This window comes from Rhinatrema bivittatum, chromosome 3 (assembly GCF_901001135.1).
Source record: "Rhinatrema bivittatum chromosome 3, aRhiBiv1.1, whole genome shotgun sequence".
Classification (NCBI taxonomy): domain Eukaryota; kingdom Metazoa; phylum Chordata; class Amphibia; order Gymnophiona; family Rhinatrematidae; genus Rhinatrema; species Rhinatrema bivittatum.
The window spans coordinates 124,036,232-124,049,938 of record NC_042617.1 but is presented as its reverse complement, the minus strand read 5'-3'; the positions used below and the strand labels follow the sequence as shown (position 1 = coordinate 124,049,938).

Sequence of the window (13,707 nt, the reverse complement as noted above, 5' to 3'; positions counted from 1 at the left end):
CTGCTATGGAGACGGAAAATACTGAAGAGCTGCACTTCCTCCAGGGGTATATGTACTAGGGGCTGACGTCAGATTGAAATCTGTCTCCAACTGCTAGCAGGAGTACACTATACCCATTGGTCCTGAGTCTATCTGCTACATGCTAGGAAATGAAAGGTTTTCATGAGATAAAATGTTTCACGACACAACCTATGTATATAATATTTAAGGAAACAAATTGTCAAAATAAGTTTCATTTGTTTAACCTCTGGTTTGCTAGTAGACTGAATTACCGTGTCGTGAAATTATGTTTGTCTAAAAAGTGTCACCAACATGAAAGGTTTTGGAAAGCTCTGCTCTAGAGTAAGATTCTTTATACAAAAAAAGATCTAAAGGCTGAGAAACAATTTTCATTTAAGAGCTGGGAGGAGATTGTGAAAAAAAAAAAAAAAAAAAAAAAAAAAGAGGGATCTGCACCAGGAGCATACAGTTTAAAAAAAAGGGGGGGAATGCTCCATCCCAAGAGACCTTTACCGAGACCCAACAGCCCTCAAGATGTGCTGTGGAACTAGAGGCGGGAACCCCTAACTTCTTGTGAAATAAAATGGCCAACCCCCCCCATTTCTTATGTAATGCTGGGCTAAAAAAAACAAAAACACTCTCCTACCCGAGCCTGCTTCAATTTCCAAGCTTCTAAAGAGGAGAGGTGAGTCTCCTGTAGCATGGCCATATCTGGCTAAAAAGAGTGTAAATAAGACAGGATTTTCTTCTTTTTAATCAGATGTGTTAACCCATTAAGAGATATGACCTGTAAAGAAGAGATCGAAGCCACAATGTATAATAAAAGAAAAAAGTACAATGTACATTTCCTCCATGTAATAATTAAGTCAATTGAACCAGCTGTGAAACAAATAATCAGCAGCAAGACAAAAATAAAAACCAAAATATCAATAAGAGAAACAGATACATAGAACAAGCTAGACACATGTAGGCAGAAAGCAGGAGCCAAATCAATTGGTTGAGACTATAAAATGGAGCTCAGGACAGAGCCAAAAGCCAGCGAGATCCAACTGGACCATATTTAAGAAAAAGAAAAAAAGAAAGAAAGGGGTCATCTCCTATAAAGCTAGTAAAAAGAAATAAACCTGAAAGGTCAATGCGCCTGAAAAATGGCGGAGTGAAAAAAAACCAACCAGAAAATGGTGGAGGACTTAGCACTAAAATAACTGCATAAACAGAAAAAAAAATATATGACTATGTTGCCGCAGTAAGCCATGAAAAATGAAACACTAAACTCCACAGGGAGTCAGGTCACCATCTCTGAAGAGGACTCCAATCAAGAAAGGAACGCATCTAAGGCGTCAGGGGCCTCGAAGGTTTTAGTTTGATTGTGGCAAGTGACGCACATCCACACAGGATACAGAAGAGCCAAACAGACCCCCAGAGCTTGAAGACTGGGACAAAATGCCAAAAAAGGCCTTCCACTGGGCAGCGGTAGTTTTCACTAAGTCCAGTACAAAGAGTATACTATGCCTCTGGTAGGCAAGCAGAGACTTGGCTTGAGCTGCTGCAAGCACCTCCAAAACTTGTGGGTACTGTAAGAGTTTTAAAATAATGGGTATCAGGTACCTACAGTTCTGGAGAGGCTGCGAAGGAATTTGGTGCACCCTCTCGCTCTCCAGGGCAGGTCAAACTGTAGTTGTAGGTAGGCTGGCTGGAATCAGAGCGCTAAGGAATTTTTGGAGGTCATATCCTTCCAGGCCTTCAGGGACCCCCAGTAATTGTACGTTGTTGCACCAATTGAGGTTAGACAGATCTAGGTCGCGTTGCAGACGTTCCATTTTCTGGGAGAGCTGGTGGAACTGAGCCGTGATTAAACAGAAGGCACTCCATTTGCATTTCTACCCCTTCCAGACGTGCCGCAAAATTAGCAACTCATTGAGACATCTCAGAAAGGGCGGAGCAGATTGCAGCGGTCAAGTCTATATTATTTTGAAGCACCCGAAGTGCCGCTAAAACAAGGTCCGTCGACGCCATACTCTTCATGAAGGACGACTTGTCCGGGGGGAGCGCTTAGATCATGTAGTCCCCATGCCGGCTGCAAAAACAGCTTCTATCTTCCCAGACTTAGCCGCTGACATAATAAGATAGAGAAATATATTTCCTCTACAGGAAACCTTGCAACTCGGAACACCTCAGCAAACTTCTAGCCCCAGATCTACCACTCATCGATGTTTCTACACCCAACGCTGCCATCCAATCCTGGTCCAAAATAACAAACTCAGTGGCAAACACACTTTGCCCGCTGACAACAAAAAAACAGACTTTAAATGCATCCAAGAGACAACCCTGGTTTAATGATGAACTGCGAAATCTCAAACACCTACTTCGGCAGAAAGAAAAAAAATGGCGCAAAGCCCCTTCACCGGCCTCACTCTGATTACAAACGTGCACTCCACCTATACAAAAGCATGACACAGAAAACCAAAAGAGACTACTATGCCCTCAAGATTCACCACCTCATCTTTGACTCAAGAGCTCTATTTGCATTCGTTTCCAGTCTCACTAAAGCTATCACTCCAGATATCCCAACCGAACTATCCCAGACTAAAGCAGACTAACTGGCCCTACATTTCAACAAAAAAATCTCTGACCTCCTCAATCAGCCGATACCTAACACTAGCTCACCCGATAACTCATATCTTCTCCCAAACAAAGACATTCAGCTTAACGCATTCGAACCCATCACCATCACAGAGTTACAATTGGTGTTGAAGAATATGAAACCTTCATCACACCCTTTTGATCAAATCCCTTCCAAAATGCTTCTTCTCATCCCGGATACTATATCAAAAACCCTAGCCGAAATCATAAACTGTTCTTTGTCCCAGGGTATCTACCCAGATGACTTAACAGCCTCAATCAAACCCCTTCTAAAAAAAACGAATCTAAATGCATGCGATCCCAACAACTTTCGCCCCATTTCCAACCTCCCATTCATAGCCAAAGTGATGGAAAGACTGGTGAACACGCAACTATCCAACTACTTGGAGGACCACAGTATTCTGTCTCCAAATCAATATGGTTTTCGCAAAGCTGCAAGCACCGAAACACTACTCCTCTCACTAACGGACTTCCTCCTCTCAGGAATTGATAAAGGCCAAGCATTCCTATTAATCCTCCTCGACTTCTTGGTGGTCTTTGATACCGTCAACCACGACCTACTTCTAAAACAGCTGGCAAACATAGGAGTGACTGGTGCTACACTAACTTGGTTTAAAACCTTCCTGGAGAACAGAGGATATAGGGTCAAAATTCATAATACAGAATCCCAATATCACCCTTCCACCCGAGGGGTACCGCAAGGTTCATCCCTTTCACCCACGCTTTTTAATGCGTACCTGCTCCCACTATGTCAACTGCTCTCTAAACTAAGCCTGAAACACTTCCTCTTCGCTGACGACGTTCAGATTGTTATCCCTATAAAAGAATCAATCACGAAAACAATGGAACTCTGGGACAGTTGCTTATTAGAAATCAAACACCTCCTCACCAGCCTAAATCTAGTCCTCAATGCTTCAAAAACGGAATAACTGCTCATATCACCGGAAAACACCACACATTCAAAACCACCAGCCCTCCTTCAAACCGCCCACGTAAGAGACCTAGGAGCCATCCTAGACAACCATCTGAACCTCAAACCATTCATTAACCAAACCACCAAAGATTGCTTCCACAAATTACATATTCTGAAAAGAATAAAGCCGCTTTTCCACGCTCAGGACTACAGAACAATCTTGCAAGCAATAATCTTCTCCAAACTAGATTATTGCAACTCACTACTACTAGGCCTCCCAGCTTCATATACCAAACCACTACAAATGGTACAGAACACAGCAGCCAGAATCCTTACAAACTCCAGGAAAATAGACCATATCTCCCCAATCCTCAAAGACCTTCATTGGTTACCAATTCACTACAGAATCATCTACAAATCCATCACAATCATCTACAAGGCCATCCACCATCACACTCGGCTCGACCTACAAATCCCCTTTAAAAAACACACATCCACCAGACCCATCAGGGAATCCTACAAAGAATCACTACAGGTTCCACATGCCAAAACCTACCAACATAAATCTCTCAGTCGCAGAGCCTTCTCCTCAGCAGGTCCACCTCTATGGAACTCTATCCCATCTGACTTGAGACAAGAACCCTGCACACTAACATTTAGGAAAAGACTAAAAACTTGGCTTTTTAAAAAAGCATTCCCAGGCCTAGATTAAAACCGCCACCCAACAGCACTAACTATTATTCAAAAACTGGTTTGAAAAAAAGAAACCACACTCATACTCAGCACCCTTTTATCACATTACACAACTGTATCATATAGATTCATTCTTACTATACAACTATGCCATTGTCTGCAATGTAAGGACTATACTGCTCAGTTATCTCCCCCTTTTCCAGATCCAAGTTAATTTTCCCTGTTTTATTGTAACTTTCTCACTTCCATCCTATTGTTTACTGTGTTTGCAGTTGGAATATTGATTACTATGTTACCCTCTGCTTTACACACATTGTTAATTGTAAACCGGGTTGATGTGATTGTCATGAAATTCGGTATAAGAAAAATAATAAATAAATAAACATGAAGGTGCTGTGTGAAAAGAAGAAAACGGGAGAGCCCAAATTAGCGAGGATCTCATGGAGCAGTTGGATTAGGCGGCCATATTGGTCGCTGCCTGAGTGCGCCCCGAGGCTGTTTTCTTTTTAAACAAGCTAATAATTGAAGGGAGGGAGAGAGAACAAGAGATTTTTTAACTTTTTTTTCCCTCAATGATCAACTGGATGGGGGACCAAAAGAGGGAGGAATTTTATTTTTAAACGATCAACTGGTGGCTGGCTGGGAAGGAGAAGGAGCAAGGGGGTTTTTTTCCTACAAAAAATTCTCAACCTATTTCACTAAATTCTTAAAACACAGATCAAGTACAGCGCTAACCCATGTGATTAAAGACCAGATGAAAAAGGGAGTATATTTCCCTCCTTTAATTTTCTAGGGGACCCTTACCACTACCACCACCCCCAAATCAGAGCTACAACTGGATCAAGTCATTTAAGAAAGATAGCTAGGACGCATCCAGCATACAAAAGGTTGAGAAACTGCTCTAAAACAGCCAATCATTTTTTAAATTTGATTTCTAGTCCACTTTTTCAGGCACTTCAAAGTGGATCACATTCAGGTACTGTAGGTATTTCCCTACTGCCACAGGGCTTACAATCTAACGGGCCAATACAGTAAAAACATGGGAGAGCCCGACGCGCGATTCTGTATTTAAATGAGGCCCGACGGTAAAAACAGGTAAAAGGAGGCACTAGGGACACTAGCGCGTCCCTAGCGCCTCCTTTTGGACCGGAGCGGCGGCTGTCAGCGGGTTTGACAGCCGACGCTCAATTTTGCTGGTGTCTGTTCTCGAGCCCACTGACTGGTTTCCGAGCTCGTGGTTGTCAGTGGGCTCGAGAACAGACACCAGCAAAATTGAGCGTCCGGTTTTCGACCTGACAGCTGCAGGCAGGCTTCAAATTTTTTTTAGATTTCGGGACCTCCGACTTAATATTGCCATGATATTAAGTCGGAGGGTGCACAGAAAAGCAGTTTTTACTGCTTTTCTGTGCACTTTCCCGGTGCCCGAAGAAATTAGCGCCTACCTTTGGGTAGGCGCTAATTTCTGAAAGCAAAATGTGCGGCTTGGCTGCACATTTTGTTTTGTGAATGCGTGGGAATACCTAATAGGGCCATCAACATGCATTTGCATGTTGCGGGTGCTATTAGGTTCGGGGGATTGGACGCGCGTTTTCGGCCCCTTACTGAATAAGGGGTAACGCTAGCACGTCGAAAACGCGCTTCCAATGACGGGTTAACAGTGCACTCCAGAGCACACTGTACTGTATCGGCCTGTAAGATTGTAGCGGAGGTAAATGGAAAGTTTGAGAGTAATCAACCCCTTGTAGGTCACTACAAGTTTAACAGTGAATACACCTATAAATTTAAAGGACTCTTAATTATACACATTCCTGCTCCCATAGCAACCTAAACTTAACTAGTAAATCAACAAAATTAAGATGAAGGTAGCAGTCCAGCAGTAAGAGGGGCTTCCCAGTCTTTTGCATCGAATGTCACCTGTATGATTTTTTACCCACCAGTGAGAGGTTGTATGTGTGCAGCTAGTGAAAACTGCTCCTGGCTCTCAGAGAATGAGTCCGATCTCTGGAGATTAGGGTGGCACATCTGAAAAAAGTGAGGCAGAAAGATGAGACCTTCAGGGATATAGTATCCAAGTCCCAACTCCAGTCTGGCAGCCCTGGTGCTATCTTAGATCAGGAAGGTCTTCTGGCAAACAGCATTACCATGCTGTAGCAGAAAATTATACTGTGCAAGGACCTGCTCTCCAGGTGATGCATTGCCTTTTGCATAGAGGACAAGTCTCTCAAGGCTAGTGCCCAGGAGGGAAGGGTTAGGTCTGCCATCAGTGGGTGATTCGATTATTAGAAATTTAGATTAGTGGATGTGAGGTCCATCTGGTAACGTGCCTGCCTGGTGCGAAGGTGGCAGACATCATGCAACATCTAGATAGGATTTTAGACAGTGCTGTAAGAGCCAGCTATTGTGGTACACGTGGGCACTAACAAAATAAGAAAGTGTGGGTGAGAGGTTCTGAAAGCCAAATTTAGGCTTTTAAGTAGAAAGTTCAAATCCAGAACCTCCACAGTAGCATTCTCTGAAATGCCCCCTGTTCAGGCCCCAGAGAATCAAATGCATGGATAAGACTATGGTGAAGGGAAGAGGGATTCAGTTTTGTAAGGAACTGAGCAACTTTAGGAGGGGGGGGGGGGGGGGGGGGGGGCTTTTCCAAAAGGATGGGCTCCACCTTAACCATAGTGGAACCAGGTTGCTGGCACTAACCTTTAAAAGCTTTTCTATCTCCCTTTTAAAACTAGAACAAGGGGAAAAGCCAACAGTCACTCAGCAGTGCATGGTTCAGAGGGAGGTAACTTCGAAGGATACTAAAGAAACAGAAAAAAAGTTAGGGCATTCTAATAGAGAGGTTCCAATAAAAGCAGAAGTAGTTCATGTGCCTATAAATAATCACCTGACCTAAAGGATTCCAAATTATGCCTATCAACTGAAAAGCAGATTGTTAATAAAAACAAATACACTTTGAAATGTCTGAATGTCAATGCCAGAAATCTAAGAAATAACATGGGACAGTTAAGCATGTATAGCAGTGAATGATATAGACTTAATTGGCATCTCAGAAACCTGGTGGAAAGAGGATAACCAATAGAAGTGTGCTAAACCAGGGTACAAATTATATCACAATGATAGAAGCACCATGATGGGGGGAGGGGGGGTGACACTATGTCCAGGAAGGCATAGAGTCCAATAGGATAAAGATCACACAAGACACTAAATGCACAGTATAATCTTTAAGGGAAGAAATCCCATGTGTTGGGTTAGAGTATAGCGATAGGAGTATACTACCATCCAACAAGCCAAAATGAGACAGACGATGAAATGCTAAGAGAAATCAGGGATGCTAACCAATTTGACAGTACAGTAATCATGGGAAATTTCAATTACCCCAATATTGTCTGGACAAGTGTAACATCAGGACATGGTAAAGTTCCTGGATGGAATAAATAACTGCTTCATGGAGCAATTGGTTTAGAAACAGATGAGAGAGGGAGCTATTTTAGATATAATTCTTAGTGGAATGCAGGATTTGTTGTGAGGCAAAGGTGATGGGGCCTCTCAGTAATAGTAATTATAACTATCAAATCTGAACTAATGAATGGAAGGGGAAAATATGTAAATCTACAGCACTAAGACTAAACTTTCAAAAGGGAAACTAATGAAATTAGGAAAATTAGAAAAAATTGAAAGGTGTAGCTGTAAAGGTTAGAGTGTACAAGTGTGGACACTTTAAAAATTCCATCTTAGACGTGCAGTCCAGATGTATTCGATGCATTAAGAAAGAAGGAAGACCAGACTACCGGCCTGATTAAAAGGAGAGGTGAAAGAGGCTATTTTAGCCAAAAAAAAAGTCCTTCAAAAATTGTAAGGATTCATCTGAAGAAAATAGGAAAAGTAAGCATTAAGTTAAATGTAAAACATTGATAAGACAAGCTAAAAGAATTTGAAATTAAGTTGGCCGCAGAGGCAAACTCTTATACTAAAATTTTTTTTAATATATCCAAAGCAGGAAACCTGCAAGGGAGTTGGTTGGACTGTTAGATGATTAAAGGGTTAAAGGGCTCTTAGGGAAGATAAGGCCATCAAGGAAAGACTAAATTAATTCTTCGGTTCAATGTTTACTAATAAGGATAAGGGAGATACCGGTTCCGGAGATGGTTTTCAAGGGTGATTTGGATGAACTGAACCAAATCACAGTAAACCTAGAAGTTGTAGTAGGACAGATTGACAAGACTAAAAAGAGTAGTAAATCATCTCAACCGGATGGTATGCACCCCAAGGTTTGGAAAGAACTCAAAAATGAAATTTCAGAGCTGCTGGTAAAAATTTGTAACCCATCGTTAAAATTGTATGTTGTAATTGAAGACTGGAGGGTGGCCAATGTGATCCCGATATTTAAAAACGGGCTCTGGGATGATGCAGGAAACTATAAGCCTGTGAGACTGACTTCAGTGCTGGGGAAAAAATAGTGGAAACTATTCTAAAGAACATATAGAAAGACATGGTTTAATGAACACAGTCAGCATGGATTTACCCAAGGAAACTCTTGCCTAGCAAACTTGCTACATTTTGAAGGGGTTAACAGTTAATAAACATTAACATGCCATTCTGGGTCAGACCAAGGGTCCATCATTTTTTTTTCATTTTATTCCTTTTATCATGTTTTTATAATATGAGCTATGTAAACCGTAGAGATAGAACTTGTTCTGTGCAACGGTATATAAAAACTGTATAAATAAATAAATCAAGCCCAGCATCCTGTTTCCAACAGTGGCCAATCCAGGCCATAAGAACCTGGCAAGTACCCAAAAACTAAGTCTATTCCATGTTACCGTTGCTAGTAATAGCAGTGGCTATTTTCTAAGTCAACTTAATTAATAGCAAGTAATGGACTTATCTTCCAATAACTTATCCAATCCTTTTTTAAAACCCAGCTATACTAACTGCACTAACCGCATCCGCTGGCAACAAATTCAAGAGTTGTGGATAAAGGTAAACTAGTAGATATAATGTATTTGGATTTTCCAAATGCTTCTGACAAAGTCCCTCATGAGAGGCTTCTAAGAAAACTAAAAAGTCATGGGCTAGGTGGCGGCAATGTCCTGGCGCAATTGTCGCACAAGATGATGCAAATGGATGTGGCGATGATGCGACAATTTCCGCGATTTTGGAGTTTATTGCGTTGTTTGCTATATTGTGCAGAGTGTTTGTTATAATTCTGGATCACATGGACGGATCTGTTTAATCACAGGGTAAGAATAGTAAGGGGTGGGGGGTTGGGGGGTATTTTCTACAGTGTTAATTTGGGGTATTATTGATGCAGAGATTATTTCACACATTCTCTATTTTCTTGTATTATTGTCTGGTTCTGCATATAATAAAAATTGTTTTAAACATAAGACAGGAAACAGTAGGATTAAATGCTCAATTTTCTCAGTGGAAAAATGTAAACAGTAGAGTTCCTCAGGAATCTATACTTAGACCAGTGCTTTTCAATATATTTATAAATGATCTGGAAAGGGATATGGCGAGTGAGGTGATCAAATTTGCAGATGACAAAATGATGTGGCGTAGCTAAATCACTTGCAGATTGTGATAAACTGCATGGGAACCTTGCAAGACTGACAGATCGGGCATCCAAACAGATAAAATTTAAAAGTGGGACAAGTGCAAAGTGATGCAAATAGGAAAAAATAATCCATGCTGTAGTTACACAATGTTAGGTTCCATAGTAGGAGTTACCACCCAGGAAAAAGATGTAGGCATCATAGTGGATAATATATTGAAATCATCTGCTCGGTGTGCTGCAGCGGTCAAAAAAGCATTGATTAGGAATGGAATGGTGAATAAAACAAAAAAGTTTACTACCCCATGTTAAAAACAACAAAATACTTAGCTCATATAATATGGTATTCAAAAAATTTTTACTGTTCAAAAATTTTTGAACACCAGATTATGAGCTAAGTATTTTGTTTTTAACGTGGGGTAATTAGTACGGTTAGAGATAGTTTTTTGTAGTAGGTGAAAAGAGATAATTAAAGGTATAAATTTTAAATAATAGTTCATGAAGGTGACGGTACATGAGTACAATTACAGTGTTGAGGCTGATACTGCCCGAGGCCCATTGCAGGTGAGAGACAGCAGCAGCAGCAGGATTTGAACCCTGGGTCACAGCCCACTCCACTAGGTCAGGGCTTTCTTAATCTGTCCTTGAGACCCCATAGCCAGTTGGGTTTTCAGGATATCCTGTGGATAACCTTGTGATCTTCGGAGAGTTACTTCATAAGAACATAAGAAATTGCCATACTGGTCAGACCCAGGGTACATCAAGCCCAGCATCCCATTTCCAACAGTGGCCAATCCAGGTTACAAGTACCCAAACATTAATGCCAGTAATAGCAGTTTTTGTTCCCCAAGTCAACTTGATTAATAGCAGTTTATGGACTCCTCCTCCAGAAACTTATCCAAACTTTTTTAAACCCAGCTACACTGCCTGCCCTAACCACATCCTCTGGCAATAAATTCCAGAGCTTAATTGTGTGTAGAGTGAAAGAGTGAAAGAATTTTGTCTGATTTATCTTAAATGTGCTACTTGCTAACTTCATGGAGTGCCCCTTAGTCGTCCTATTATCGGAAAGGGTACTGAGTTATATACAAATTTATCTCAAGCATATTCATTGTGGATAACCTGAAAACCCAAATGACTGTGGGGTCTCCAGGACAGGCTTGGGAAACTCTGCACTAGGCTACTCTTCCACTCATCTTGCTGTTTGCTTTGTGGGAACTGTGCTTAGCTCACAGAATGATCTTGCACTGGAACAAATCATAGCACTATGCTCAAACTGCTCCACAGTGCTAAGGAAAGAAGCAAAATACAAATAAGTTACATGAATTTAGCATTTCATCCTATTCTGTATCTATGGGAAAAATTATTTGTAATCCAGGCTCAATGTTTTATCTACATGCAATTTACTACTCCCAAAAGTATTACATCATCTTTTTGTGTCTTTACAAATGTAAGTATAACAGGATAGCACAGACCAATGATACTTCCATGACTTCAGCAAGCAACAATCTTTCAGTCTTTTTTTCCAAGGTCCCAGAGCCTTCTGTATCACTGTTTTATGAAATAACTTATCAAAAAGGAGAATTCGTACATAAAGCATGTTTCAGTCTAAAACACTATAATATTAGCAAACTTCTACTCTGCATGCAATTTAGTGTAACTTTAATTTAAAAAAAAAAAATCCACACACACACTGCCACCAAGGTCATTTTGCTTTTCTTTGATCACCGTAAATATTCACCTCATTTAAACCAGTCTAAATAAGTAATCCACAACTGAGGCTGTTATGAAGATTCTTTATCCATAGGATACATAATTCCTGCAATCCTCATTACTTCCACAAAACGAAAGACCTGAGGACAATGTCACCATAATAGGTACAGATGACCAAGACTCTAATTTACACAAAAAAGCCACATCTGCCAAATATCATCAAATTTTACCATTTCAGCAACAACCTTAAAATGGACTTTACTAAATCTAACAATACAAAAAATAGTTTTATAAATAATCCATTACTGCCTGCATAACCATTTCTTAACTTTCTTTTCCAAGTTATAGTAGTTACTTTATAATAAAGCAATTATAAGGATTCCAAATGTCTTAATTACTTTTAGCTTGCAAATAATTAAACATGAAATCGAGAAAAGAATGAGGATTACACATTAACATCTAATATGCACACTACAAAACCAAAAACAGATCTCGTTTTCAGCACATATGCATAAAAAGGGGGGAGGGGGGGGGATCAAGATACTGGACTGTACGTAGAATGCACTTAAACGAGAAAATTAAAATCCCAAACAGATATACCCTGTTTCGCCATTTTTTTCTAAATTCAAGCAGAATGTTTTCTCACTAAATATTTCAGAGCAATGTTAGTTTTTTTTAACCAGACCATACATTTATCCTAAACAAGACAAAGCAAGCAGTCAGGAGCCCTCAAACCAGTTAATACCTGTTTTGACTACTATCAGTTAACTGATGGCTATCATTTGACCTACACTACTCAGGCTCAAAGGCAATTAAATACACTTTATTTAAAAACGGTTTCTACAGATCGTTCAACAAGAAAGGCCTTGATTAAAAAAAGGAAAAAAAAATGGAGGCTTCCACTCATCTAACGTTTGTGTTTGGGCCTTGAACGAAAGGTGAGGCAGGCTGCATCTTCCCAGACGGTAACCAGGATGTCAATACGTTTCCCGGGCTGACAACGCATTGAAGGCGGACATGTTGCCACCGCACGCCGCCTCCCTCCCCAACAAGGCCCACACGGTCTGAAGCCTATAAAACATCCCACGAATGCATACAAGCCCCAAAACAGGCACCTGCAACCACTGGCGAGCAACGGCCAGAAAGAAAAGTTTCCAGAGAGAGGAGACAGAGGCCGGCGGCTCTGAAGAGAAAGCTATGCTACGCCCGGAGAGAAAGCAGCCCCGGGCCATGCAAGGCGGCGGTAACCTGAGGCCCTACCGGGGGCATGCTACAACAAACCTCCCCCTCACCCACCACCTGCAGCCCGGCGCATTCCCTGTCAATCCCCTTCCCTCTCCTCCTACTTACTTTCATTTAACACCTCCACCAGGTCTGCGCAGTTTTCACACATCGTTCATTAAAGCCGCCGTCAAATCATTGATTGCTGTGATTATTGCTGATTGACTGAAGTTGGTACTGGTTGTGGTGAAAAGCCCTCGAGAGAGAGAGAGGGCGAGAGATGGGAAGGGGGTGGGAAGGAGCGTTGGAAAAAAATGCAAATGAGCCGTGTTGTAGTGAAGAAGCAGAGTCACTCACTGCCTCTTAAGGACCAGCCACCGCCGCTACTACCGCCGCCATTTTACTTCGGCGCTCGGGGGCACTCGGCTCTTTCCGCCTCGCTGTACCACAGACTAAGGAGAAGGATCGGCTCGCGCGATTCGGAACTTCCGCTTTCTGGCGCCGGCTCCGCCTCCTCCATCCCGCCACAATTCGCGTTGCGCAGCTGCCACCGGAAGCCATCCCAACGGAGAAATACGGGATACCCATGAAAATAAGGGAAGGCTGAGAATTGTTTCTAAGTTGCTGTTGTATATCTGACTTTTTTTTTTTTTTTACCATACAGCAAATACTTTAATTTTTTTTCTTTAAAGTGTTTGTTTAGCGTGTCGTAGACCATACTGGAATTCAGTTTCTCCACACTAGAGCAAAGAGCTTCGCCATGGATTTTCCCCATCTGCCACTCTAATCATGTTATAATGAGTGTCTAAAGAGTGACGAAGTTGAAGTCTGCGCTTATCATCATGTGCCGTCTTTGATGCAAAGGTTGGCAAAATTTTAAGGAATTCACATATGAAGGTGTAGCTCTGCTACTGCTGATCAGTAATTCATCATTGAAACCTGCCACTGTACCTGCAAACTGAAGGATAGC

The 13,707-nt window shown here is 41.4% G+C and overlaps 1 protein-coding gene across 1 annotated transcript in view; it reads right to left on the bottom strand.

Annotated features, from left to right (window-relative positions):
- Nucleotides 1-13,149, bottom strand: part of USP34 (ubiquitin specific peptidase 34) — a 1,009,100-nt gene extending 995,951 nt beyond the window's left edge. Inside the window, exon 1 of the mRNA XM_029593702.1 lies at nt 12,867-13,149. Within this exon, the coding sequence (XP_029449562.1) occupies nt 12,867-12,909 (43 nt within the window). The 5' untranslated portion in view covers nt 12,910-13,149. The remainder of the gene's footprint in view (nt 1-12,866) is intronic.
- Between the last annotated feature and the right edge of the window lie 558 nt (nt 13,150-13,707).